At 47.3% G+C, this 27539-nt stretch overlaps 1 protein-coding gene and 1 long non-coding RNA gene across 8 annotated transcripts; one reads left to right on the plus strand and one right to left on the minus strand.

Moving 5' to 3' along the window:
* Positions 1–1019: 1019 nt before the first annotated feature.
* LOC117976091 (uncharacterized) lies at positions 1020–10523 on the minus strand. The gene is made up of 4 exons (XR_010109983.1): positions 10423–10523; positions 9572–9673; positions 7046–7171; positions 1020–3027 (listed from the first exon to the last, which is right to left on the minus strand). It is a non-coding gene; the product is annotated as an uncharacterized LOC117976091 (long non-coding RNA).
* ZSCAN2 (zinc finger and SCAN domain containing 2) lies at positions 3078–26902 on the plus strand. 7 transcript variants are annotated; one of them, XM_034939346.3, is made up of 4 exons: positions 3078–4343; positions 7006–7519; positions 7654–7746; positions 23785–26902. In XM_034939346.3, exons 2-4 carry the CDS (start codon positions 7114–7116, stop codon positions 25221–25223), a joined length of 1938 nt encoding a protein of 645 aa, XP_034795237.1. In that variant the 5' UTR covers positions 3078–4343; positions 7006–7113; the 3' UTR covers positions 25224–26902. The 7 variants fall into 7 exon arrangements, with proteins under 7 accessions (XP_034795237.1, XP_034795232.1, XP_063452961.1 ...); XM_034939342.3 differs by lacking the exons at positions 7654–7746; positions 23785–26902 and adding exons at positions 17837–18009; positions 19489–19790 and having other exon boundaries at positions 3097–4343; XM_034939341.3 differs by lacking the exon at positions 7654–7746 and having other exon boundaries at positions 3079–4396.
* The last annotated feature ends 637 nt before the right edge of the window (positions 26903–27539 follow it).

The following is a 27539-nucleotide window of genomic DNA, read 5'->3' on the forward strand; positions in this document are numbered from 1 at the left end:
TAAAAAGAATCAAGCAGAAATTCTGGAGTTGAAAAATGCAATTGACATAATGAAGAATGCATCAGTCTCTTAATTGTGGAATTGATCAAGCAGAAGAAAAAATTAGTGAGCTTGAAGACAAGCTATTTGAAAATATACAGTTAGAGAAGACAAAAAAAATTTTTTTTTAATGAAGCATGCCCACGAAATCTAGAAAACAGCCTCAGAAGGGCAAAGCCAAGAGTTATTGGCCTTAAAGAGGAAACAGAGAAATAGAAAGTTTATTCAAAGGGATAATAACAGAGAACTTTCCAAACCTAGAGAAAGCTATAAATATTCAAGTACAAGAAGATTATAGAATACCAAGCAGATTTAACCCAAAGAAGACTACCTGAAGACATTTAATACTCAAACTCCCAAAGGTCAAGGATAAAGAAAGGATCCTAAAGCAGCAAGAGAAAAGAAACAAATAACATACAATGGGACTCCAATACGCCTGGCAGCAGACTTTCTGTGAAAACCTTACATGCCAGGAGAGAGCAGCATGACATATTTTAAGAGCTGAAGGAAAAAAACTTTTACCCTAGAATAACATATCCAGTGAAAATATCCTTTGAACATGAAGGAGAAATAGACTTTCCCAGACAAACAAAAGCTGAGGGATTTCATCAACACCAGACCTATCCTACAGGAAATGCTAAAGGGACGTCTTCAATCAGAAACGAAAGGACATTAATGAGCAATAAGACATCATCTGAAGTTACAAAACTCACTGGTAATAGTAAGTACACAGAAAAACACAGAGTATTATAACACTGCAATTGTGCAAACAACTCTTAAGTAGAACGACAAAAAGATGAACCAAACAAAAATAGTAATAACTACAACACCTTTTCAAGACATAGTACAATAAGATGTAAGTAGAAATAGCAAAAAGTTAAAAAGCAGGACAAATTAAAATAGAGTTTTTATTAGTTTTCTTTTTATTTGTTTTATTGTTTGTTTGTTCCTTTGTGCAAGCAGTGCAAAGTTGTCATCAGTTTAAATAATGGGTTATAAGATGGTATTTCCAAGCCTCATGGTAATCTCAAATTTAAAAATATGCAATAAATACACAAAACACAAAAAGCAAGAAATTAAATCATACTACCAGAGAAAATCACCTTCACAAAAAGGAAGACAGAAAGAAAAGAAGAAAGAGAAGACCACAGCAACCAGAAAACAAAATGGCAAGAATAAGTCAATAATAACATTGAATGTTAATGGACTAAACTCTCCAATCAAAACTGTTACGGAAAGAACTGTTATGGAGCAGTTCTCCCCGTTCCCACCCACATCATTTTTCATCAACTCTAGATGAGCTAAGGGCCCCCAAATGCCTTAGGCTGAGCATTCCTTGGGGTGAGGTCCCTTCTTGCTCAGAGCCTAAAGACAAGTAGTGATATTGTTTCTGCCTGTTCAGTGTTTCCTAACAGGCCTTCAGTCTCCAGAGTGGAGAATCTGCCTTTGTGTGGGGTATTAGTAAGAAAATCTAGGAGCCACATCCAATCCTCTCTCACCCTGCTGCATCCAGGGAATGTGCATGTGACTTAGACTTAACCAACCAAATGCTCTTTCCTTGCATGGGAGAATTTGTGTGAGAAAGGCGGAGAAACAGAGATGGCTGTAGTACCACCAGAGGTCATGGGATGGGCAAGCTGAACTTTTTCTGCTCAGAGACTGTTATTGTGGTTTTTGGGGACTTCCTCTTTGTCTCTTGGCTCCTAACTGTTCTCAAGCCTGATTCGTCAGCTCCCTTCTACTCTGTCAGTTCCCTGACAGTCTTTCAGTAAGTCCCTTTTACTTAAGTTAGCCAGATTAGTTCTTAAGCTTTTAACCAAGAATGCTTTCTGGTGGAACAGAGCCTCTCTCATCCTTGTGGTTTGGCCAATGGAGAAAGGACTCTCTTGGGGGAGCAACCTTGAACTTGGCTGTGTTTCCAGCCTTGCTTCGATGTAGCAGGCTGGTCTTAGGGTACTGGCTTGGCTACCAGGGCCCTTCTCAGTAGGATCATTATGCCATGAATTGGTCTTAAATGTGACTTTCTCTCTGTCTCATGTAGGATAGTTGACACTGGCAAGGACCAGCTTCCCAGAATCAGACACAGAGGAGACAGCTTCTCTAGGACTCTCCAGTGACAAGCTAGTGCCAGTTCTGTGGTCAAGGGTTGACATGGGTTAGGAACAGAGGTAAATAAACGCTTGAGCTGCTGGAAAGTTCCATCTGTGCATCCCCAGCCTCCCCTGCATCTTTTCCTTTTTGTGTAAATTTCCATTCCTGGTAAGGATGGACACATGGAGAAACCCATCTTTTTTAATACAATGTCATCCCGAAAAAAATCACTTGGAGGGGTGGTGGCCCAGAATTCTGCATCCAGGGGCTTAGTGCAGACTTCTTAGGCTGGCCTGGAGGTGGTGCTATTTGCATGTGGTCAGTCTGGGATAATAAAGATGCTACCAGGGTATTGGATAAGAATCACTAGCTGAACTTCACTTTGCATCTCTGTAATTGGATTCAAGAGGTTAATTAGTGAAAAACAGGTGAATTTCACATAATCTTTGGAGTGGTGCAGAGGACTTTCTAACACAAAACTCACAGGCTGTAAAAAGATAAGATTAACAAATTTGACTGCAAAAAAATTTCAAATTTCTATATTTAATAAACCAGCAGAAAACAAACAGCAAACTGAGAAAGAGTAGCAACTGCTGTGACAAAGGGATAATTTTCTTAATATACAAAGAGCTCTTACAAATAAATCCAATTTAAAAATGGGAAAAGGACCGGGCACGTGGCTCATGCCTGTAATCTCAGCACTTTGGGAGGCCAAGACGGCTGGATCACCTGAGGTCAGGAATTCAAGACCAGCCTGATCAACATGGTGAAATCTCTGTCTCTACTAAAAACACGCAAAATTAGCCAGGTGTGGTGGCGCACGCCGGTAATCCCAGCTACTTGGGAGGCTGAGGCAGGAGAATCACTTGATCCGAGATCGTGTCACTGCACTCCAGCCTGGGCGACAGAGGAGGGAAAAAAAAGCAGTCATTTCATTGCAGGTGCCTCCAGTAATTGCTCAGTGCAAACATACATAACTATTCTATCACAGACCATTAAGGGTGTCTCTCTCCATTTTTAGATTTTCCGCTTGAGTTTCCAGGTAGTTTCTCACCTGTTTTCAAGCAGGGTTGGGGCAGCCGTTTCTTCAACAGCGCCAGCCGTAGAAACACAAAGATGGAGGCCAACCTCCCACACCCGGGCACCCTCCCTTCCCCTATACTGAGATTGACAAGTAAGCAACCCGGTGATCAGTACTAAAATGGAGACGTCAGCCAGGTGCGGTGGCTCACACCTGTAATTCCAGCACTTTGGGAGGCTGAGGAGGAAGGACCGCTTGAGCCCAGGGGTTCGAGGTCAGCCTGGGCAACATATGGAAACCCTGTCTCTATGAAATGTAGATCCTGTCTGTGTGTGTGTGTGTGTATAAATAAATAAATATATATATATACAAATACATACATATATATTTAAAAAATAAAATGGGGACGTCCAACACTTGTACTAGGGGCGGTGTCTCGGCCTGGGGAGGTGGTGATGACAGGGCAGGCTCCACCCAGGAGAAGCTGGAAGAATGGGAGTTCCGCGGCAGAGGAGGCGGGGCAGGGCGTTCCTCCAAACACAGGAATACCACGTGCGAAAACAAAGGGGTGTGCGAAGACCGGGTGCATGTGTACAGCTGCAAACTGGGGGAAAGGCGCCAGGCTTGGGCGATGAGGATTTGTTCCCCCATGGATTCCCTTCCTGCCCAGGGTCCGCTCTCGCCGGTCGAGGGTGCCTAACAATACTCCTTGCCGCAAGGTTCGCAGCCGAAAAGGTCCTTCAAGTCCGGCCATCCAACTTTCACTTTTTATAGACAAATATACAGAGGCCTTAGATAAGTGAAACGGCTTGTCTCGGGTTACAGCTCTGGCCAACACAGGGTTTCTGACGGTCAGTCTGCGGATTTTCCTGCCTCTGGTCCGCAGGCACTGCCCAGGCTGTCAGCCCCAAACCCTACTCCGGGGACCGCGGACGGACTACATCTCCCACAATGCCTTGGGCCCAGCCTCCCTCCTGCCGCCCGGCTGGGTGCCGTCTCCACCAACAGAAAGGCAGAATTTCCAGGGCCGTTCTCGGCAGCCAATGAGCGCGGCGGTGGGCGGGCCTCTCCCGTCCATTGTTCTCAGTGCCCCACGGGCTTGAGCCGGGGTGAATCTGGAGGGGCCGGGCCGAACCCGGGGGCGCTTTCGCACGCGAAGCAGCCGCTAGAGCAGAACCTGGTCTCCCGAGAGGTGAGCCGGAGAGGCAGGCCTGGAGCCGCGCGGACCCCGGGCAGTAGCCCGAGGTGAGGGAATAGTGGGCCTGGAGCCAGCTGCCGGCAGCTCTGCTGGGGGAGGGGCGTCGGGGTCGCGCTCCGTGTCCTGCGGGCCTTGCAGCCCGGATTTACGCGCCGGCTCCGCTCCGCGAACCGTCCCGGACGCGTCTCCCTGGCGGAGAGCTCCTTGCCTCTCCTACCGAGAAGCGCAGGCTTTGGACGGAAAGGGGCATTCGACGACATCCCGCGCAGCGTACACGTTTTACAGATGGGGAAACTGAGGTTCAGAGGGGGCGTGTCGTGCCCCAAGTCAGACCGCAAATTAGCTGACCTGGCACACTTTTCCCAGGCTCCCAAGTAGGAAGAGTTCTCTTACACCATATGCCAGTGTTTCTTCTAGTCATTTGAGTAAATACACGTTGAGAGCTTCGGTTTTCCCACTAGCTTTTATTTTTTGTCCTTTTTTTTTTTTTAAGCTTTTGTCAGCTTTTCTCCCCTTTTCATTGAGGGAGGGTTGTTAGTTGAGTCTTTATGATGTAGTAATGATTTTTTTTAAATTTTTTTATTTTTGTAGAGACTGGGTCTCACTCTGTTGCCCAGGTTGGTCATGAACTCCCGGCCTCAAGCCATCTTCCCTCCTCGGCCTCCCAAAGTGCTGGAATTACAGGCGTGAGCTACAGCGCTTGGGCTAAAAATAATTTTATATTGCTTTTATAATATTTTAAGTCGTTTGCAATTCCACTGCTTTCAATATTTTGTAGGTGCCGTCCCGTTCTTTTTTCCTGTGAGTTCTTTTTTTTTTTTTTTTTGAGACGGAGTTTTGCTTTTGTTGCCCAGGCTGGAGTGCAATGGCCTGATCTCCGCTCACCGCATCCTCTGCCTCCCGGGTTCAAGCGATTCTCCTGCCTCAGCCTCCGGAGTAGCTGGAATTACGGGCATGCGCCACCACGCCTGGCTAATTTTGTTTTTAGTAGAGACGAGGTTTCTCCGTGTTGGTCAGGCTGGTCTCGATCTTCCGACCTCAGGTGATCCGCCCGCCTCAACCTGCCAAAGTGCTAGGATTACAGGTCTGAGCCACTGCGCCCGGCTGTGAGTTCATTTTAAAGGGAATTGAGGACTTACTGTGTCTATGGTTTTTCTGCCCTGCTGATTTTGTGTTTATCCAGTATTTTCATATCAGAAGGATTATCTTAAATCATTAATGATTAATCTTTGTCAGTATAATTTTTAAAATATTAAAAACATACAGCGTAATGTGCAGATCTTAAATTTCATATGTTTGCTCTTGTGCCGCCATTGCCAAATGAAGATATTGAAAATTTCCGTCATCCCAGAAGGCTCCTTTGAGCCCCTTTCCTGTCATTACCACCCAAAGGTAGCCATTATTATAGCACAGTTTCTTTTCTTTTTTTTTTTTTTTTTTTTTTTGAGACAGAGTCTGGCTCTTTCGCCCAGACTGGAGTGCAGTGGCACGATCTCGGCTCACTGCAACCTCCTCCTCCCAGGTTCGGGCAATTCTCCTGCCTCAGCCTCCTGAGTAGCTGGGATTACAGGCGCCCGTCACCATGCCTGGCTAATTTTTGTATTTTTGGTAGAGACGGGGTTTCACTATATTGGCCAGGCTGGTCTCGAACTCCTGACCTCAAGTGATCCGCCTGCCGAGGCCTCCCAAAGTGCTGGAATTACAGGCAACCACGTCAAGCCTATAGCACAGTTTCTAATACATGCTGCTATATGGGTGTGTCATAGTTTATTAGCCATTCCCTGCTGCTAGATTTTTAAGGACTCGATTTTTTGGTTATTTTTTTAAGATAAAGTACTGAGGGGCCGAGGCTGGATTGGAGAGTATATGCATGTTTTAAACTTCATACTTAAAGTATGGTAATAATGCAGTTGAGATATTGCCTTTCTTCCAAAGAAGCTCAGAGTGCTTTGACATCTGATCCATTGCTGATCCTTAAGATGCCACCATAAAAACAGAAACATGAGTGTTATTATCTTTATTAGGTGGTCACCGAGTTTGGTGACTAAGTTGTATGTTAGGTCAAGGTCACACAGTGCAAGTCGAAACTGACTTAGGAGAGTCCTCAGTATTTCAGTCATGGGTTTTTCCCGGGGACTTTGCATTTCTGATACTCATTCTTTGGTGTTTTGGAAGGAACAATGCTGTATTTTTTGTGCTTGGGATACTTTTTTTTTTTTTTTTTTTGAGACGGAGTCTCACTCTGTTGCCTGGGCTGGAGTGCAGTGGCGAGATCTCTGCTCACTGCAGCCTCCGCCTCCTGGGTTCAAGAGATTCTCCTGCCTCAGCCTCCCAAGTAGCAGGAACTACAGGCCCCCACCACCACGCCCGGCTAATTTTTGTATTTTTAATAGAAATGGGGTTTCACCATACCTCAGGTGATCCGCCCACCTCGGCCTCCCAAAGTGCTGGGATTACAGGCATGAGACACTGCACCCAGCCTTTTACCACAGAGAGATGTTTTCAGGAATAAGCCATTTTTTCTTTAAGAAGAACAGGAAACGTCTGTTGGTTTGCATATGTAAGGACCACTTGGTGGTCTGACCTGGGCTTTTGTGAGTTAGATTGCTTTAGGACAGTCTACCTATGGATTATGGTTCTCTTTTTTGTTTCTCAGCGGGACTACTTGTTGATATTTGAGGAGGGAAGTGTCTTACCTGAGAGCCTGGCTGGAGAAGACTGAGGTCCAAGGCTTGAAGCCTAAGTGATTGCCCCAGGACTGTGGATGATGGCTGCAGACATCCCGAGAGTGACCACTCCGCTGAGCTCCTTGGTCCAGGTGCCTCAAGAGGAAGATAGACAGGAGGAGGAGGTCACCACCATGATCCTGGAGGATGACTCCTGGGTGCAAGAAGCTGTGCTGCAGGAGGATGGCCCTGAGTCTGAGCCCTTTCCCCAGAGTGCTGGCAAGGGCGGCCCCCAGGAGGAGGTGACCAGGGGACCACAGGGTGCACTCGGCCGCCTCCGAGAGCTCTGCCGGCGCTGGCTGAGACCAGAGGTACACACCAAGGAGCAGATGTTAACCATGCTGCCAAAGGAAATTCAGGCTTGGCTGCAACAGCATCGGCCTGAAAGCAGTGAGGAGGCAGCGGCCCTGGTGGAAGACTTGACCCAGACCCTTCAGGACAGTGGTGAGACACAGAACCTCATAGGGAGAGGGCGGGAGCACCCTTCCAAGGTAGAGGAGTGTGGTGTTTCGGAGGAGGAGAAGGTGGTGTCCAAGGCAGAGTGGGGGGCCAGCGCCATCCCTTTGCTCTGTCTGCAGGCAGTCAGCGTGTTCATCAGCCTTTTAGTGTCCTCACTGTGTGCAAAGTCAGCTCCAGAAGTGCTAGGAGGGCCTTAGAGCTACATTTGAATTGTAAGCACAGTTTTTACTTCTGTGTTTATTTGGAGTGGTTGGGAAGGTGATGGAAGTTAAACGGGAGGAGATGGAGACCCCTGGCACCTTCACGTGGTTGTGCAAGAAACATCCAAATGGTTCTTGCAATTAGAGAAAACAATCTGATATTTTCAACATGACTTTTTTTTCTTTTTTCTTTTTTTTTTTTCTTGAAACGGAGTCTCGCTCTGTCACCCAGGCTGGGGTGCAGTGGCACAATCTTGGCTCACTGCAACCTCCGTCTTCTGGGTTCAAGCAGTTCTCCTGCCTCAGCCTTTTGAGTAGCTGGAATTACAGGCGCACGCCACCACGCCCGGCTAATTTTTGTATTTTTCGTAGAGATGGGGCTTCACCATGTTCGCCAGACTGGTCTCAAGCTCCTAACCTCGTGATCCGCCCACCTCAGCCTCCGAAAGTGCTGGGATTACAGGCGTGAGTCACCACGCCTGGCCCCAAAGTGGTTATTTTTATGAAACCAAGAGAAATGACAAGTAAACCAGCTAATAACTAGGGACTTTCTGTGGTATAAAGTAATCCTAGGCTCTTAAAATCGTAATTTCAAACTTGAGCTCTTTGCAATAGTTACTCTATTTTTTTCCGGTGTTACTAATAAGTATTGGGATTCTGGCTTGCCGTTTAACCGCTGTCTCCCTCCTGGTTTTCCATTGTAACGTGGACTCACTTGATGACCAAATGTTTACTTCAGATGTACCTGTGCCTTGAGGGCTGTCTCAGGGCTCGAAGGATATGGCTGCCTTTGTGCTGATGAAAACTACGGAAGTTCAGAGAAGGGAGCGGAAGTTCAGAGAAGGGAGCGTGGAGAGGAAAGGTCAGGTGAGAGAAGCCTTCCTGGAGGAGGTGACACCTAAGCAGGAGGTTGTAGAAGGGAGTAGGGTGTGGCAGCTGAGAGGAGCTGTGCTGAGCAGAGGCTTGGAAGGGCAGAGCCACGGTAGTTTATACCTTTGGGTGACAGGAGAGCTGGCAGATTGGAGTGGCAAGTGTGTTTTTAGGAAGTGGTAGGAAGTAGAGTTTGGGGGAAGGGTGGGTGAGGGCTTGGACTGAATGTTTTGCCTCAGCGGGTTCTTGAACTAGACCCCCAAGGGGCATGGGAGGAAGCGGAGTTTGGCAACAGGATGTAGGTTTGATTAGGGTAGTGAGAGGCTAGGGGCAGGAGAGCAGCCAGGAAGCTCCCTTGTCTTCAGGTGTGCAGTGATGGGGGTCTGCCCCAGATGGGGCACGTGTGAGAAAGAACTGATAGTCACCATGGCTAGCACTTTCCAAGCTCTTTCTGCAAGCCAGGAAATATGCTTAGCATCTAATATGGAAAACTCATGTAATCTTCACCACCCTGGAAGATAAGCAGGATTATCATCACCAGAGATCCCTTAAGATCATGTGCCTTTGTACCAGGCAGAACCAAGATTTGAACTTATGTGTGTGAGGACATAGCCCATGTTTTTAAGCGTTGTCATATGTATGATTCTAAGAGACACTTCCTAGTGGGTGTTGGAAGTTGGGGATGCAGATGGAATTAAGACAGTGACTACAGAGCATCTGGCCTGGAGGATTCAGAGGACTGGGAAGAGAAGAGAAGGAAACTGAAGTGGATTTGGGGCAGAGACTATCACAAACTCCAGGGACTGGGTGAATGAGTAGAGCTGTCCTCTGGAGAAAGGGACTGACGCCGAAGGTCTGCAGTGACCCAGCCCTGCCCTGGGCACCTTCATGCCTGTCTCACTAAGAATCCTGTGAGTGGCTGGCATTGTCATTTCACAGATAGGAAATATAAGTGCAGGAAACTCACATGGCTGTTGAGTGGTGGAGCCAGGATTCAAACCCAGACCTGTCTCTTTCTGCATGGAGATCTCAGTTTTGCTTGAAGCAAAGTGCTTGATTTTCTTTGGCCCTGAAAAAATAACTGCATTTTATTCCTTCTATTAAAATAGCAAACCTGTCTCCCTATTTTACAGCTGTCTTTGCTTCCCTTCCGGTGGAGGTGACCAGTTTGTAATGAACTTCTGGATCTCCAGTCAGATACTATGGAGGAGAGAGTGATGGAGGGCTGAGGAGAGGCCTCAGGTTGTTATTTGGTTGGGGAGGCACAGAGCAGAGGTTCAGGTCTCAGCAGGTGTCAGAGGTGATTACAGCCCTTCCCATCCACCTTGCAGCAGGGGCTTTGTGCCTTTCATCTTTAACTGGGCACCTGAGATGGGAACCAATGGGGACCATCCCAGACACATGGGTTTGTCTGTCCCTGACTTCTGCCTCTGAGATTGTCTTTGTTGGTCTTTGTTTAATAAACGCCCCGGACCTTCCTCATGATTGCTCACAGGAGTCCCTGCGTTTGTCTTCATCCCTTCTCAAACATTTACTCGACATAAGGCCGTGTGACCTCTATTCTGTTTGTCCAGCTTATGACCTTTGGACACATTCACCCAGCACAGGACATTTCTAGGCCTGGTTAGTCAGTGGCGGTTTAATGTTTTTCTAACAGGAACCTCTGGGCACTCACAATTCAAGTACCTTCTAATTCTAATGAAGAGCGGACCTATATTAATAGATTAAGTGGCAGAGCTTATGTCTCTCTGTGACTGTTTCCTGAGGACATTTTACTCTCCATACCCAGCCCTAATCCAGATGCCTGGAGTTTCTCACCTGAATTCTTGGAGCAGCTGCCAAACTGAACCTGTCTTCAGCTTCTGCCCCTTCATCGCAGCTCTTCCACTTCTACCAGAGTGATGGGGCACTCCTGCTTAAAAACCTTCATGAGCTTCCCAGTATCTACCAAATCAAGCATGACCTCCGTGTTCTGCTTGGAATCCGTGGCTCTGTGGGACCTGGCCCAGACCTCCCCTGCAGTCTTTTCCCACCCCTGACCCCCCATGCTCTATCCCCACTCCATTCAGACCAGATCTTGCTCTTTCTTGAACACAGCCTGTGCTTTAGTTTTTGTTTTTGTTTTTTTGAGACGGTCTTTCTCTGTCCCCCAGGCTGGAGTGCAGTGGTGCCATCTGGGCTCACTGCAACCTCCACCTCCTGGGTTCAAGTGATTCTCCTGCCTCAGCCTCCCAAGTAGCTGGGATTACAGGTGCGTGCTACCATGCCCAGCTAATTTTTGTATTTTTAGTAGAGACAGGGTTTCACCACATTGGTCAGACTGGTCTCGAACTCCTGACCTCAGGTGATCCACCCACCTTGGCTTCCCAAAGTGCTGGGATTACAGGCGTGAGCCACCACGCCTGGCTTTTGCTCCTGGATTTTTGGCTTGGAATAGCCTTGTCCCATCTCTGTGATAAAATCTCAGTTGTTCTTTGAGTGCCCACCCGTGGAGACCCTCTTCATAAAGCTGCTCTTAAACCCTGTCCCTTTTCCCCATCCCCAGTTCCACATACCTGGGAGCACCTCTAATCACCTCTGCTAGAAGTCGTCTCCCCCAGAACATTTGGATTCTCTCTCTTGGCTTTTTATCATAGTTCACCTTCTTTTCTGTTTATATGAATACTTGTCTTATTTCTTGTAGGAACCTGTAAAATCCTAGAAGACAAGGAACCTGTCTTTTTCCTTTCTCTTTCATTCCCCCTCTTCCCTCTCTTCCACCCTACTCCCTCTTCCTTTCCCTCTCCCTTCAGTATCATGAACCTCGGAGCCCCACCCTAGAACTCCTGAATCAGACACTTTGAGGGTGGCTGGGCGAGATGGCTCACGGCTGTAATCCCAGCACTTGGTGAGGCCGAGGCGGGTGGATCACTCGAGGCCAGGAGTTCGAGACCAGCCTGGCCAACATAGTGAAACCCCGTCTCTGCTAAAAATACAAAAAAAATCAGCCAGGCGTGATGGCATGTGCCTGTAATCCCAGCTACTTGGGAGGCTGAGGCAGGAGAATCGCTTGAACCTGGGAGGCGGAGGTTGTAGTGAGCTGAGATTGCGCCATTGCACTCCAGCCTGGGTGACAGCAAGACTCTGTCTCAAAAAAAAAAAAGAAACTGAGGGCGATGCCCAGCATTCTAAGTGATCCTGATTCAAACTCCAATTTGAGAACCTCTGCACTAGACCTCTGTAGACCTCTGGTTCTCAAACTCAGCCGCACATTAGAATTACCTGGGGGCCTGGAGCCTACTCCAGGGATCCTAATTTTCTGATTTAATTGGTATGGGGTATGGCCTGGGCAAGGGAGTTTTGAAAGTGCCCAGGTAGTTCTATTACGCTGCAAAGTGTAAAGAGCACTGCCATAGAGCTTTGTTCTTCGGGGGGTGGTCAGTGGGCCAGCAGCATCAGCTCACCTGGGAGTTTGTTAGACTAGGACTGTCAATCTCACCCAGCCCCGCTGAAGCAAATTTGCATTTGACAAGATCTCCAGGTGATTCCTATGCTCTTTGAAGTTTGAAAAGCACTACCCAGGAGAGGAATAGAGGTTATCAACTTCAAGCCTACTCTTGTCCAACAGTTGAGTGAAAGAGTCACAGCTGACCTCTCCAGCCATCCTCAGCATCATCTGGCTTTCAGCCATCAGAGGCAACAGGTGATTTGTTTTGAGCTTGCTGCCCCAGCAAAATGCTCCCTTAATGACCACAAATGAACACATACATTCATTTGTCTCAGCCAGAAAGGGAGTGGAGAGTGTTACAGCTTATGTCTTTTTAAAGCTACAATTCTTAGCTTCAAAACAAAATTACTTTTATATATATATATACACATATATATCTATGATATATATCATATATGATATATGAGATATATATCTCATATGATATATATATGAGAGAGAGAGACAAAGCCTCACTCTGTCAACCCAGGCTGGAGTGCACTGGTGTGATCATAGCTCACTATAACCTCGAACTCTTGGCCTCAAGTGATCCTCCTGTTTCAGCCACCCAAAGCACTGCGATAACAGGAATGAGCCACTGTGCCCAGCCCAAAAATTACCTTTAATTTACTCAAATGTTTGAAAAGTATACCGGACAGAATTCTTAGGGAGCGGCAACGTTATACCTATGAAATGTTTAGCATTCATGTATTTCACCTGATAACAGTCCATTGCTGTTTTTATCAGCAGTTAGTCTTTCAAGCAGCCAGAGTTCAGGGGGAACAATGCTCCCAGTCCCACTGGGCTTGCCAGGGCAGCGCTCTAATGCAGAGAGCCCTAGTGAGAATGGAGCTGGGCATATCCTATATCGGAACCACTTCTCTATTTTAGACCAGTGGCTGAAACACAGGGGTAGGTCACAATCAGGCAGGAAGGGGCTGGAGAAGAATTTTGAGCCAAACACACACCAAAGCACCAAAGACTGTGACCAGTTTATTTCATTGTTACAGCAAAGTCAGGTCTATCCCCTATTGACATGAGTCTTCCCCATGTTCATTCTGGTATGCTCTGTGGTGCGGGAGAGAAAGAGGAGGCCTGTGGCCAGGCGAGGACATGCAGGGCCCTGTGAACGGCCACAGGAATTTGTGCTGTGCACGTGAGGCCAGAGCCCACGTGGCAAGTGCGAGAAATACAAGGACCGTCGGCTGAGATCGAGCTACGGCGGCAGCTTTTGTCCACTGACAGATAAGGGGAGAGGTCCTGTGGCCCTTCAGGGACTATTCCAGTGAATGATTTTTGGACAGTGGTCAAATCATTTTGAAAAAACTAAAATTGGATACCTACTTTGCAGCTTACAAAGAAATAGATCCCTGCTTTACAAGTTACACAAAAATAGGTCCCAGATGGATTACAGATCTGTAATAGACAGGATCTGAAATGACATGTGAGAGAATATTTTTGTAATCTTAGCATGCGGGAAGGACTTTCATGTTTGTTTGACAGGAACCTCTAGGCACTCACAATTCAGGTATGAAGTGTGAATAAGCAATACAGAAGTCATCAAAGCTAGATTGGACTCAAAACAGAAGTCTTTCTTTCTTTTTTTTTTTTTTTTGAGATGGAGTCTCACCCTGTTGCCCAGGCTGGAGTGCAGTGGCGCCATCTCGGCACTGCAACCTCCACCTCCAGGGTTCAAGTGATTCTCCTGCCTCAGCCTCCCGAGTAGGCGGGATTACAGGCACCCACCACCACTCCCGGCTAATTTTTGTATTTTTAGAAGAGATGAGGTTTCACCATGTTGGTCGGGCTGGTCTCAATCTCCTGAACTCAGGCAATCCGCCCGCCTCTGCCTCCCAAAGTGCAGGGATTACAGGCGTGAGCCACTGCACCCAGCCAAAACAGAAGTGTTTCATATAAAAAACGATACTGTGAATCAAAAGACAGCATACACATTAGGAGGAAATATTTGCATCCAAGTCTCATGTAGCAGATCATGAGTCAAAATCCTTGATCTACAAGAGCCTCTGCAAATTCATAAGAAAAGTCAACCAAATAGAATAAAAGGTAAAAGATATAAACAATTTAGAAATGAAGAATTAAAAATTATGAAAATATGTTCTGGCCAGGCGTGGTGGCTCACGCCTGTTATCCCAGCACTTTGGGAGGCCAAGGTGGGCGGATCACGAGGTCAGGAGTTCAAGACCAGCCTGGCCAACATGGTGAAACCCCATCTCTACGAAAAATACAAAAAAAATTAGCCAGGCATGTGGTGGTGTGCACCTGTAATCCCAGCTACTGGGGAGGCTAAGTTAGGAGAATTGCTTGAACCCAGGAGACAGAGATCATGCCACTGCACTCCAGCCTGGGTGACAGAGCAAGACTCCGTCTCCAAAAAAAAAAATTTTTCTTTTTAATTAGCCAGGCATGGTGGCACACACCTATAGTCCCAACTACTTGGGGGCTGAGGTGGGAGGATCACTTGAGCCTGGGAGGTCAAGACTTAAGTGAGCCAAGATCCCACCACTGCACTCCAGCCTGGGAGACAGTGATATACTGTCTCAAAAAACAACAACAGGCCAGTCGTGGTGGCTCACACTGTCATCCCAGCACTTTGGGAGGCTGAGGCGGGTGGATCACCTGAGGTCAGGAGTTTGAGACCAACCTGGCCAACACGGTGAAACCTCATCTCTACTAAAAATACAAAAATTAGCTGGGAGTGATGGCGGGCGCCTGTAATCCCAGCTACTCAGGAGGCTGAGGCAGGAGAATCGCTTGAACCTGGGAGGCAGAGGTTGCCAAGATCGCGCCACTGCACTCCAGCCTAGGCGACAGAGCGAGACTGTCTCAAAAAACACAAAACAAAACAGAAAAACAAGAACAACAAAAAAGTGGATGTCTGGGCCATCCAGCCTCTTACTCATAAGCCTGCTTCCTCAGAAGCCGCCTCCCTACATCTGCTCATATCCACAGAATGTGCTCCTCTTGGCATCCTGGAGTAGCCAAAGCCATTGCTATCAGTAAAAAAAATTTTTTTTAATTCCCAGCTGCCACCATCTCCTCTCATCTCCATTCACAACGTGGTAAGAATATTATTTTTGTATCTGACCAAAACCAGTTTCTGAGTTTTCATTTTCTTAATTGGCCCCCAATAAATAAAGGAGGGACTCGCCTGCCCTTGAACGTGCTCTGCTGTGTGCTCTGGATCTCATAGGGGCCAGCCTTTCTCAGGGGGCCTGGAGAGGGCCAGGGATCCCTTATTCTTCTCAGCTCAGTGACTTTTTCCCATTTTGGAGGCCCTTGTCAGTCAGATCACCTGAAGGGCCACTCTTTTCTGTCCTGTAGAATGACTCCTGTGTCTCTCTGGTCTTAGAGGGCAACTTGTGAAGAACTGCCAACCTTCCTTTGGTCTTTGCTGGATAGCAGCGGTGTTTGTAAAGATAGGACTGGTCTTTGAGCAGTACAGTGAAGGAGTTATTGGGCCTGGATTCTACTCAGAGGGACCTCCTTAGTGAGGTTTATGATATTTATGTTATACAGCAGTGTAGAAATGACCTTCTAAAGGCCAGGAGCGGTAGCTCATGCCTGTAATCCCAGCACTTTGGGAGGCCGAGGCAGGTGGATCACGAGGTCAGGAGATCGAGACCATCCTGGCTAACATGGTGAAACCCTGTCTCTACTAAAAATACAAAAAAAATTAGCCGGACGTGGTGGCGGGCGCCTGTAGTCCCAGCTACTCGGGAGGCTGAGGCAGGAGAATGGCGTGAACCCGGTAGGCGGAGCTTGCAGTGAGCCGAGATCATGCCACTGTACTCCGGCCTGGAAGACAGAGTGAGACTGCATCTCAAAAGAAAAAAAAAAGGGGGAAATGACATTGTAACCAAAATTGGGGTTGGGAGGAATAAGGTGGTTTTATAAGATATGTTTTTTGATTGTCTTGTATGTAATACCTGGGAGTTTAAAGACTTGACATTTAAAAGAAGATAGCCCCATAAATTATCACACTTAAAGGCTGCCAGATTTTAAAGAAATTCTTTCATATGTTCATCTAATAGTTTGATGCTGCTATTTGGGTTTTTTGTTTTAACATTTAAATCTTAGATCCATTTGGGATTTGTCCATTTCTGGGTCCAGCTTGAATTTTTCCATTTGAATTGAATTTTTCCAGTTTTCTGTAACTAGTTCTTCCAGCATCATTTATTGTATGTTGTGTCTCTTCTCCATGGATTTAAGAAGCCAACCATATTGTATGCTAAATTTTCACAGTCATTATACAGATTATCTTTTCTGTTCTCCTGGCCTGTCTATTTCTGTTCCACTTGTATAAAATTCTGAACTTACATATCTATTGAATCTATTTCTGGAGTTTTTATTTTGTTTATTTGGTCTGATTGTCTATTAATGTTTTAATTATTGAGATTTCATAATGTTTTTGTTTTTGTTTTTGAGACAGAGTCTCGCTCTGTTGCCCAGGCTGGAATGCAGTGGCACGATCTCGGTACACTGCAACCTCTGCCTCCTGGGTTCAAGCAATTCTCCTGCCTCAGCCTCCCAAGTAGGTGGGATTACAGGCGCCCGCCACCACACCCAGCTAATTTTTGTATGGGGTTTCACCATGTTGGCCAGGGTAGTCTAGAACTCCTGACCTCAGGTGATTCACTTGCCTCGGCCTCCCAAAGTTTTGGGATTACAGGCGTGAGCCACTGCACCCGGCCAAGATTTCATAATGTTTTAACATCTGACAGAGATAGTCCCTCTCCCCTCCAATTTTAGTCAATAATCTTTCTTTTTTTTTTTTTTTTTTTTTTTGAGATAGAATCTCGGTCTGTCACCCAGGCTGGAGTGCAGTGGCACGGTCTCTGCTCACTGCAACCTCCACCTCCTGGGTTCAACGATTCAACGATTCTCCTGCCTTAGCCTCCCAACTAGCTGGGATTACAGGCATGTACCACCATGCCCAGCTCATTTTTGTATTTTTAGTAGAGATGGGGTTTCACCATGTTGGCCAGGCTGGTCTCAAACTCCTGAGCTTGCGATCCGCCCACCTCTGCCTCCCAAAGTGCTGAGATTACAGGTGTGAGCCACTGCTCCTGGCCTCTTTTTTTTTTTTTTTTTTTTTTCAGAGACAGAGTCTCACTCTGTCACCCAGGCTGGAATGCAGTAGCATGATCATAGCTTACTATAATCTCAAACTCCTGGCCTCAAGCAATCCTCCCACCTCAGGTTCCTGAGTAGCTGGGACTACAGGCAAGTGCCAACACACCCGGCTAATTTTGGTTTTTTTTTGTAGAGATGAGGTCTTGGCTGTGTTGCTCAGGCTGGTCTTGAACTCCTGGCCTCATGCAATCCTCTCACCTCAGCCACCCAGAGTGCTGGGATTGCAAGCAATAATCTTATCTTTTTTAGTGTTTATTTTTGCAAACCTCTACTTAGCTGCATGCTTTACCAGTTTTAAATGTGAATTCTTTGAACTCCCAGGTTATTACAGATGAGGCAATCAACGAACATATCCTATAAACCACCTTATTTCTCCCAACCCCAGTTTTGGTTAGAATGTCATTTCTTCACTGCCGCATAACATTCACAAGCTCTTTAATCACCCCAGTTGCCATGGTAGTTTTAGTCTTCATTCTAAAGTTAAATTTATTAGGTGTTCACCCCCCTAGCAGTCCATTAATTTGTGTATGTTCAAAGCTGTTTGCCTGTAGGTTTATACTTGAAGGACAGTTTTGTCGAATATAGAGAAATCTTTTTTTTTTCCTGAGATAGAGTCGCCCAGGCTGGAGTGCAGTGGCGCGATCTCAGCTCACCACGACCTCCACCTCCTGGGTTCAAGCAGTTCTCCTGCCTCAGCCTCCGGAGTAGTTGGGATTACAGTCACGTGCCACCACACCCAGCCTGAATATAGAGAAATCTGAAACCAGTTGATTTTCTTTCCCCTTGTAAGTGATTTGATCCTTTTGCTGTTGTCCACTGGTCTTACTGTTAGCCACCCTGGGTTAGTTTTTGTTGGCCCACCGTGTAGCTTTCACATGTTCTTATATCCTTATAGGTTATATCTTTAAGTATTAGTTCTTTTTTTTTTGAGACGGAGTCTCACTGTGTCGCCCAGGCTGGAGTGCAGTGGTGTGATCTCAGCTCACTGTAACCTCCGCCTCCCGGGTTCAAGCGATTCTCCTGCCTCAGCCTCCTGGGTAGCTGGGACTACAGGCATCTGTCACCACACCCAGCCGATTTTTGTATTTTTTTAGTAGAGACGGGGTTTCACCATATTGGCCAGGCTGGTCGCGAACTGCCGACCTTGTGATCCGCCTGCCTCGGCCTCCCAAAGTCCTGGGATTACAGGCGTGAGCCACCACGCCTGGCCTTTAAGTACTAGTTCTATTGCTTTGTTTTTTTGAGAACTCCAGTTATGTTTACTGATTCTCCTTTTGCCTAACTTCTGTTTCTATCTTTTTGTTTAAGATAGGGTCTCACTCTGTCACCCGGGCTGGAGTCCAGTGGTGCAAACATGGCTCACTGCAGCCTCTGCCTCCTGGCCTCAAGCAATCGTCCTGCCTTGGCCTCTTAAGTAGCTGGGTCTAAAGTGTGTACAGCCACACCTGGCTAATTTTTGTATTTTTTGTAGAGATGGGGTGTTGCCATGTTTCCTAAGTTGTCCCAAACTGCTGGGCTCAAGCGATCCACCTGTCTTGGCCTCCGAAAGTGCTGGGATTACAGACCTGAGCCAACGCGCCTGGCCCTCTGTCATTCTTTTTAATCCTTTTAACCTATTCCTTTGTTTCCATTTCCTGTCATTGCTTTCTTATTTTGGTCCTCTTTTTCCCATTCTTGGAATGGTGCTTTCCAAGATGCCTATTCCCATTGCGCTCCTTTTCCTGTTGTCTTCATTTCTCTGGCTGATTTTCCCTCCTTTCCTGAGTTCTTCTAGTGTACATTTAATCTCTTCCTGTTGTCTCACCATCCCTTCTTCAAGCTCTTCTCTGTGGTATTCCTTTATAAAGGCAGTTGCCTCATTTAATTATTTTTATGGATGGAAATGGTCACTTTTCTCAGTAATAGTAATTCCTTGGGCTGGGCTCCAGCCTATAATCCCAATACTTTGGGAGGCCGAGGCAGTTGGATCACTTGAGGTCAGGAGTTCGAGACCAGCCTGGCCAACATGGCGACACCTGATCTCTATTAAAAATACAAAAACAATGAGCCGGGGGTGGTGGTGTGCACCTGTAATTCCAGCTTGTCAGGAGGCTGAGGCAGGAGAATCGCTTGAACCCGGGAGGCAGAGGTTGCAGTGAGCCAAGATTGTGCCACTGCACTCCAGCCTGGGTGACAGAGTGAGACTTCATCTCAAAAAAATAAATAAATAAATACCTTGGATTAATGTGCGTGGGTCAAAGGCTCTTTCCTTCTCTGCTTTCCAGAAACAGCTTCCTGCGTACTTGGCTGCCCTGTGTGATTCCGGTTGCAGCCTCACCTCCTTTGCCTCTCTGAACCAAAGAAGCCAGCCCTGCTTACCCCAGTTCCCAAACACAGGAAGTGATTTTCTGCCTGAGCTTTCTGAGTTCTGTTCCCTCCCACCCCAGGGCTTTCCATGCTTATTCATTCCATTTCCTTCCTCATTGCTTTTACCCAGTCTGCTGTTTTGGGAAGCCCTGACATGTATTTTGGTGCCTACATATTTTATCTTCTGATCTCACTGAAAATAAAATTAGATTTTACTTGTTTTCCTTGTTGCTTCCAAGCTCATTGGAGAGCTAACCAGTTCTGATTTTAAAACAGCAAAAACAGCCTTATTAGCTAATGTTACCTATTCAATTACTAAAATCACCCAAAAAAATGTTTTTGGTCATGTTAGTTTGCTAAAAATTAATCAGGGCCTTGGCCTGCAGGTTCTTCTAGAAGAGAGATACTGGCAGGGCTCTGTGCTCAAAACTTGCCAAAAAACTGTCTTCCGGCCAGACATGGTGGCTCACGCCTATAATCCCAGCACTCTAGGAGGCGGAGGTGGGCAAATCACCTGAGGTTGGAAGTTCGAGACCTGCCTGACCAACATGGAGAAACCCTGTCTCTACTAAAAATACAAAATTAGCCAGCCGTGGTGGCACATGCCTGTAATCCCAGTTACTTGGGAGGCTGAAGCAGGAGAATTGCTTGAACCCGGGAAACAGAGGTTGCAGTGAGCCAGGATCGCGCCACTGCACTCCAGCCTGGGCAACAAGAGCGAAACTCTGTCTCAAAAAAGAAAAAAAAAAAAAAACTGTCTTCCATGGCCAGGCGCAGTGGCTCACGCCTCTAATCCCAGCACTTTGGGAGGCCAAGGCGGGCGGCTCACTTGAGGTCAGGAGTTTGAGACCAGCCTGGCCAACGTGGTTAAACCCTATCTCTACTAAAAATACAAAAATTAGCCAGGCGTGTTGGCGTGCGCCTGTAGTACCAGCTACTCAGGAGGCCGAGACAGGAGAATTGCTTGAACCTGGGAGGCGGAGCTTGCCCTGAGCCAGGATCGCGCCACTGCACTCCAGCCTGGGTGACAGAATGAGACTCCAGAAAAAAAGACTGTCTTGCAGGAAGTTGAGGAAACACAGAATTCCTGGTTCTGCTGAGTCAGAGTATACCTTGTGCCCCTTGTGCCTGTATCTGTCCCCTAATGATACGAGGGGTGGGGCTGGAGGGCAATTCTGTGAACCCACAGATTACCAGCAGCATGTGTGTCAGTGTAAGCATGGAGTGTAATTATATGCCTGTTTTCAACTTTAAAGGTGATCTTATGGCCAGGCGTGGTGGCTCATGCCTATCATCCCAGCACTTTGGGAGGCCAAGGCAGGAGGATCACTCAAGCCCAGGACTTTGAGACTAGCCTGGGCAACATAGCAAAACCCCATCTCTACAAAAATACAAAAAAATTAGCTGGGTGTGGTGGCATACACCTGTATAATCCCAGCTACCTGCAAGGCTAAGGTGGGAGCATCACCTGAGCCCAGGAAGTTGAGGCTACAGTGAGCTGCGATCTCGCTACTGTACTACCGCCTCGGTGACAGACTAAGACCTTGTCTCAAAAAAATAAAAAATAAAAATAAATGTGATCTTAAATTGACTGAAGGCAAGAGTGGAGCCCAGGTCCTGCCTGAGAGGGGGATGTCCAATTTTATCATGTTCATATGTGAGAGTTTATATTAACTTACAGAAAATTAATTGAGCATCTAACCTTAAATAAAGTTTTTTAGCTTTAATAATAGAAATGTCACTAGGAGTTCGAGTGCGATAGCTCACACCTGTAATCCCAGCACCTTAGGAGGCCCAGGTGGGCGGATCACCTGAGGTCAGGAGTTTGAGACCAGCCTGGCCAACATAGTGAAACCCCATCTCTACTAAAAATACAAAAATTAGCTGGGCGTGGTGGTGTGCGCCTGTAGTCCCAGCTACTCTGGAGGCTGAGGCAGGAGAATCTCTTGAACTCAGGAGGCTGAGGTTGCAGTGAGCCTAGATCTCGCCACTGCAGTCCAGGCTGGGTGACCAAGTGAGACTCTGTCTCAAAAAAATAGAAAAAAGTGCAGCTTTTTTTAGGATTGAGGTCAAGAGGGAAATTTCCTCCTCAGGCTCATCAAGAGGACATTGTGTGGTATAAACAATGTCATCAACAACTTCCTGGCAGCATTAATGTTCCCAACAGCCATTAATTTTTTTTTTTTTTTTTCGAGACAGAGTCTTGGCTCTGTTGCCCAGGCTGGAGTGCAGTGGCGTGATCTCGGCTCACCAAAGCGTCCACCTCCTGGGTTCTAGTGATTCTCCTGCCTCAGCCTCCCAAGTAGCTGGGATTACAGGTGCCTACCACCATGCCCGGCTAATTTTTTTGTATTTTTATTAGAGACGGGGTTTCACCATGTTGGTCACGCTGGTCTCAAACTCCTGATCTCAGATAATCTACCCACCTTGGCCTCCCAAAGTGCTAGGATTACAGGCATGAGCCACCATGCCCGGTGTCAGCCATTAATTTCTAATGACACTTCTTAGGGTGTCAGCCAGGGCTGTGAAGCCAACACACTGTTCAGTAAACACAGTTCTGCCGGGGGTCAGAACAGTGTGATCCAGGCTCAGCTCTCTGCTGCTTTGGCTTCATCCTCGGGTAGATTTTACAGTCCCTCATCTAAGGAAGGGGCTATGTTCTTCTAGCAGTCCTCCCTAATGATTTCTTTTACTCAAATATTTGGGCAGTGGAAGGTTTAACAAGTTCCTGGAAGACATATTACCAAATAAAGATCTATTCATGGCTGGGCACGGTGGCTCACGCCTGTAATCCCAGCACTTTGGGAGGCCAAGGTGGGCGGATCGAAAGGTCAGGAGATCGAAACCATCCTGGCTAACATGGTGAAACCCCGTCTCTACTAAAAATACAAAAAATTAGCCGGGTGTGGTGGTGGGCGCCTGTAGTCCCAGCTACTCGGGAGGCTGAGGCAGGAGAATGGCGTGAACCCGGTAGGCGGAGCTTGCAGTGAGCCGAGATCGCGCCACTGCACTCCAGCCTGGGCCACACAGCGAGACTCCGTCTCAAAAAAAAAAAAAAAAAAATCTATTCATAAGCTCCCACTGCAGACAAATTTGAGGGCTCTTTTAACAATCCAGTTAACTTGCTTCTAGTCATTGGTATACACACCTAGGGTCCTTATTGCACGGGCTCTGTCATCTTTCCTGTGTCTAAATACAAAGTAATGCGGTCATAAACACCAGATACATGTTAATACAAGAAATTATTATATAAGCTCCTTTTGAAAGGAGACTGAGCTTTAGGGAAATGTCTATGGTACCAATAAAAAAACTCATTCATGCACTCATTACATTGAATCAAGCACCAGGCATTATGGTGAGTGTGGGGGTAATTGGGTAGGTACCCTGTTTATGTCCTTTAAAATTCCCACCTGACCTCATTTTCAGATGAAGACACAGGTAGTGGGGACATGGAACCCAAATCTTTAAGGCTTTGAAATTCTGGGTGATTGCCACAAAGATTACGAGGCCTGACAACCAGTCAGAATGAAATAAGCCTGGGTTGTTGTTTTTGTTTTTTTTCCATCAGCTTTTAAGTTCAGGGGTACATGTGCAGGATGTGCAGGTTTGCTACAAAGGTAAATGCGTGCCATGGTGGTTTACTGCACAGGTCATCCCACCACCTAGGTATTAAGCCCAGCATCCATTAGCTATTCTTCCTGATGCTCTCCCTCCCCCTCCCCCACAGGCCCCAGGGTGTGTTATTCCCCTCCATGTGCTCATGTGTTCTCTTCATTCAGCTCCTGCTTATAAGAGAAAAGATGCAGTGTTTGGTTTTCTGTTCCTATGTTAGTTTGCTGAGGATAATGGCTTCCAATTCCATTCATGTCCCTGCAAAAGATATGATCTCATTCTTTTTTTTGGCTGCATAGTATACCATGGTGTATATGTACTACATTTTCTTCATCCAATCTATCATTGATGGGCATTTGGGTTGATTCTATGTCTTTGCTATTGTGAATAGTGCAGCATTGAACGTGTGTGCATGTATCTTTATAATAGAATGATTTATATTCCTTTGGGTATATTAAACCTGATTATTAAAGCCTTTGAGGATTTCCTAGCCTCTTTGTGTTCACTGGAAGTTTAATTTTTATAAATTTCCCCCTTCGTTTTCTTTTGTCATCATGACAGGGAGTTGAGTAGACATTGTATGTTTTTCTTCATTGTTTCAGATTTTGAGATACAGAGTGAAAATGGGGAGAACTGTAATCAAGACATGTTTGAGAATGAATCACATAAGATATTCTCGGAAATGCCTGAAGGTGAAAGTGCTCAGCACTCCGATGGGGAAAGTGACTTTGAGAGAGATGGTGGCATCCAGAGGCCCCAGGGACACACCCCAGGTGAGGACCACGGGGAGGTGGTTTCTCAGGACAGGGAAGTTGGCCAGCTCATAGGCCTGCAGGGCACCTACCTAGGGGAGAAGCCCTACGAATGTCCCCAGTGTGGGAAGACCTTCAGCCGGAAATCCCACCTCATCACACACGAGAGGACCCACACAGGAGAGAAATACTACAAATGTGATGAATGTGGAAAAAGCTTTAGTGATGGTTCAAATTTTAGTAGACACCAAACCACTCACACCGGGGAGAAGCCCTACAAATGCAGAGACTGTGGGAAGAGCTTTAGCCGGAGTGCCAACCTCATAACCCACCAGAGGATCCACACGGGGGAAAAGCCCTTCCAGTGTGCCGAGTGTGGCAAGAGCTTCAGCAGGAGTCCCAACCTCATTGCACATCAGCGCACCCACACGGGAGAGAAACCCTACTCGTGCCCCGAGTGTGGAAAGAGCTTTGGCAACCGATCCAGCCTTAACACGCATCAGGGGATCCACACTGGAGAAAAGCCTTACGAATGTAAAGAATGCGGCGAAAGCTTTAGTTACAACTCCAACCTAATCAGACACCAGAGAATCCACACAGGAGAGAAACCCTACAAATGTACCGACTGTGGGCAGAGGTTCAGCCAGAGTTCAGCCCTCATCACCCACCGGAGAACCCACACAGGAGAGAAACCCTACCAGTGCAGCGAGTGTGGGAAAAGCTTCAGCCGCAGCTCTAACCTGGCCACACACCGGAGAACCCACATGGTGGAGAAGCCCTATAAGTGTGGGGTGTGCGGGAAGAGCTTCAGCCAGAGCTCCAGTCTGATTGCACACCAGGGCATGCACACAGGGGAGAAACCCTACGAGTGCCTGACATGTGGGGAGAGCTTCAGCTGGAGCTCCAACCTCCTCAAGCACCAGAGGATCCACACGGGAGAGAAACCCTACAAATGCAGCGAGTGTGGGAAATGCTTCAGCCAGCGCTCCCAGCTCGTAGTGCACCAGCGGACCCACACGGGCGAGAAGCCCTACAAATGCCTCATGTGCGGCAAGAGCTTCAGCCGGGGCTCCATTCTGGTCATGCACCAGAGAGCCCATTTGGGAGACAAGCCCTACAGGTGCCCTGAGTGTGGGAAAGGCTTTAGCTGGAACTCAGTCCTCATTATACATCAGCGAATCCACACTGGGGAGAAGCCCTACAAATGCCCCGAGTGTGGCAAAGGCTTCAGCAACAGCTCTAACTTTATCACACATCAGAGAACTCACATGAAAGAGAAACTTTATTGAAGTGGCAAAGAGTGAAAGTGAGGGACTGGCCTGGAGTGGGAGTTGCCACACTGCCCCAACAGTGATTCCCTTTCAAAGAGCTGTGCTTCCTAAACATTCTGGGGGGTTTTGCCAGAGTCTTCCCCTTGCTCATCCTCATTTCCAGGACACTGTCATTTTAGTGGTCTGAGTCAAGTCCCGTATACATTCAAGAACAGGGCATAGGCGTGGAAGGTCTGGAAAGTTGGGTCTTTTTCCCTTACATTGGGTGACTTGATTGGCCCCCTCTCATGATTCCTCTGTGCCTCAGTTTCCTCTTTGGTAAAATGGGGGGAAATGTTTCTCCATGTGGAATGGAAGACAGCATGGCCCACAACGTGGGCCGAGTCCTCAGAGAAATACTGGAAATCATTGGTGTGGTTCTGGTTGTTTTGTTGTTTTGCTGCCACGTTGTTGGGCTAAGGTGCCTTCACCCCAAGCTGTTAGTGTTCCAGGGCACCCCAAGCTGTCAATTAGAATCTGCTCTTCTGGCTTTGGTGTCTTGGGCTTTGATTTCAGGTCAAGATGGAGGGGCTTCTCCAGTTCTGAGTCACCCACGTGAAGGAAAAGCCCCTTTCTATTTCCAGAAAGTGTCAGGAGCACAGAAACTTGAGGAAGTACAGCCTGGAGCCAGTGTCCCAGTGTCCTTTCCATTGGTAAGAGTTGGACAGGGCCTTCAGGAAAGGGGTAAACCGAGGACATTTCAGTGCTTGCTTTTGTCTCTGCCTACTGTCCTGTGGTAGGTCAGCTACCAGGGGAACATATTTGTTCTCGTGGGGTTTTGTCCTGGAGAGTGTAGTGAAGTCCGAGAGCCCCAGCTGCCAACCCATGGTGGATGGTAACTTCTGTCTCATCAAGAGTAAAACAGTCCTGCACGCAGCAGGGTGGGTTTGTGCCTTTGGCCCAACGGGTACATAGCCCCATAATTTCTGAATTATTCTATGCACTTGTTTCCCTCTTCTTTTATTTTTTATTTGATATATGCCGACCTAGAATCCTGTTGGGTAGCTTTTGTATACTAAGAACATTATTATTATTATTATTATTTTTGAGACGGAGTCTCACTGTGTCGCCCAGGCTGGAGTGCAGTGGTGCCATCTCAGCTCACTGCAAGCTCTGCCTCCCGGGTTCACGCCATTCTCCTGCCTCAGCCTCCCGAGTAGCTGGGACTACAGGTGCCCACCACCACACCCAGCTAATTTCTTTTTTTGTATTTTTAGTAGAGACGGGGTTTCACCGCGTTAGCCAGGATGGTTTCGATCTCCTGTCCTCGTGATCTGCCCGCCTTGGCCTCCCGAAGTGCTGGGATTACAGGCGTGAGCCAGCGCACCCGGCCAAGAACATTATTTTTAAAGAAGTGTTAACTTTGAGGACATATCTGTTCCCTGGAGATATTTGGGCTTGAATCAGGAGTTTGTCCTACAGGTGTTGCCCTTGAGCTCAGGATGCTACCAGGGCTTTGTTCTCGGGATCCTCGCACCTGGAGAGTGAAGACGGGCATGACGGCAGGTGAAGGGGTTTGCTGTGAAGGAAGAGGAGATAAGGCATTTCCAGGAAATGGGAAACTGCCTTCTCCTACACATGGGGCCTGTGCTCAGAATGGGCTTAGTTCTTATGGGATGGATGCTCAGTATTCCTTAATAAAGTAGAGTTCCATTCTTTTCCTGAGTCTGTCTTTTACTGTGTTAAAAACCTGAACTAGGCTGGGCGTGGTGGCTCACACCTGTAATCCCAACACTTTGGGAGGCTGAGGCGGGTGGATCACGAGGTCAGGAGATCAAGACCATCCTGGCTAACACGGTGAAACCCCGTCTACTAAAAATACAAAAAATTAGCCGGGTGTGGTGGTGGGCACCTGTAGTCCCAGCTACTTGGGAGGCTCAGGCAGGAGAATGGCATGAACCCAGGAGGCGGAGCTTGCAGTGAGCTGAGATCGCACCACTGCACTGCAGCCTGGGTGACAGAGCAAGACTCCATCTCAAAAAAAAAAAGTCTACAATAAATGGTAAAAAGAGCTGGCACAGTGGCTCACACCTGCAATCCCAACACTTTGGGAGGCCAAGGTGGGTGGCTTGCCTGAGCTCAGGAGTTCGAGACCTCCCTGGGCAACATGGCAAAACCTCATCTCTACAAAAAATACAAAAAGTAGCTGGGCGTGGTGGCAGGCGCCTGTAGTTCCAGCTACTCTGGAGGCTGAGACAGGAGAATCGCTTGAACCCGGGAGGCAGGGGTTGCAGTGAGCTGAGGTCGCCCCGCTGCACTCCAACCTGGGTGACAGAGCAAGATTCTGTCTTCAAA

Source organism: Pan paniscus, chromosome 16 (genome assembly GCF_029289425.2).
Source record: "Pan paniscus chromosome 16, NHGRI_mPanPan1-v2.0_pri, whole genome shotgun sequence".
NCBI lineage: Eukaryota > Metazoa > Chordata > Mammalia > Primates > Hominidae > Pan > Pan paniscus.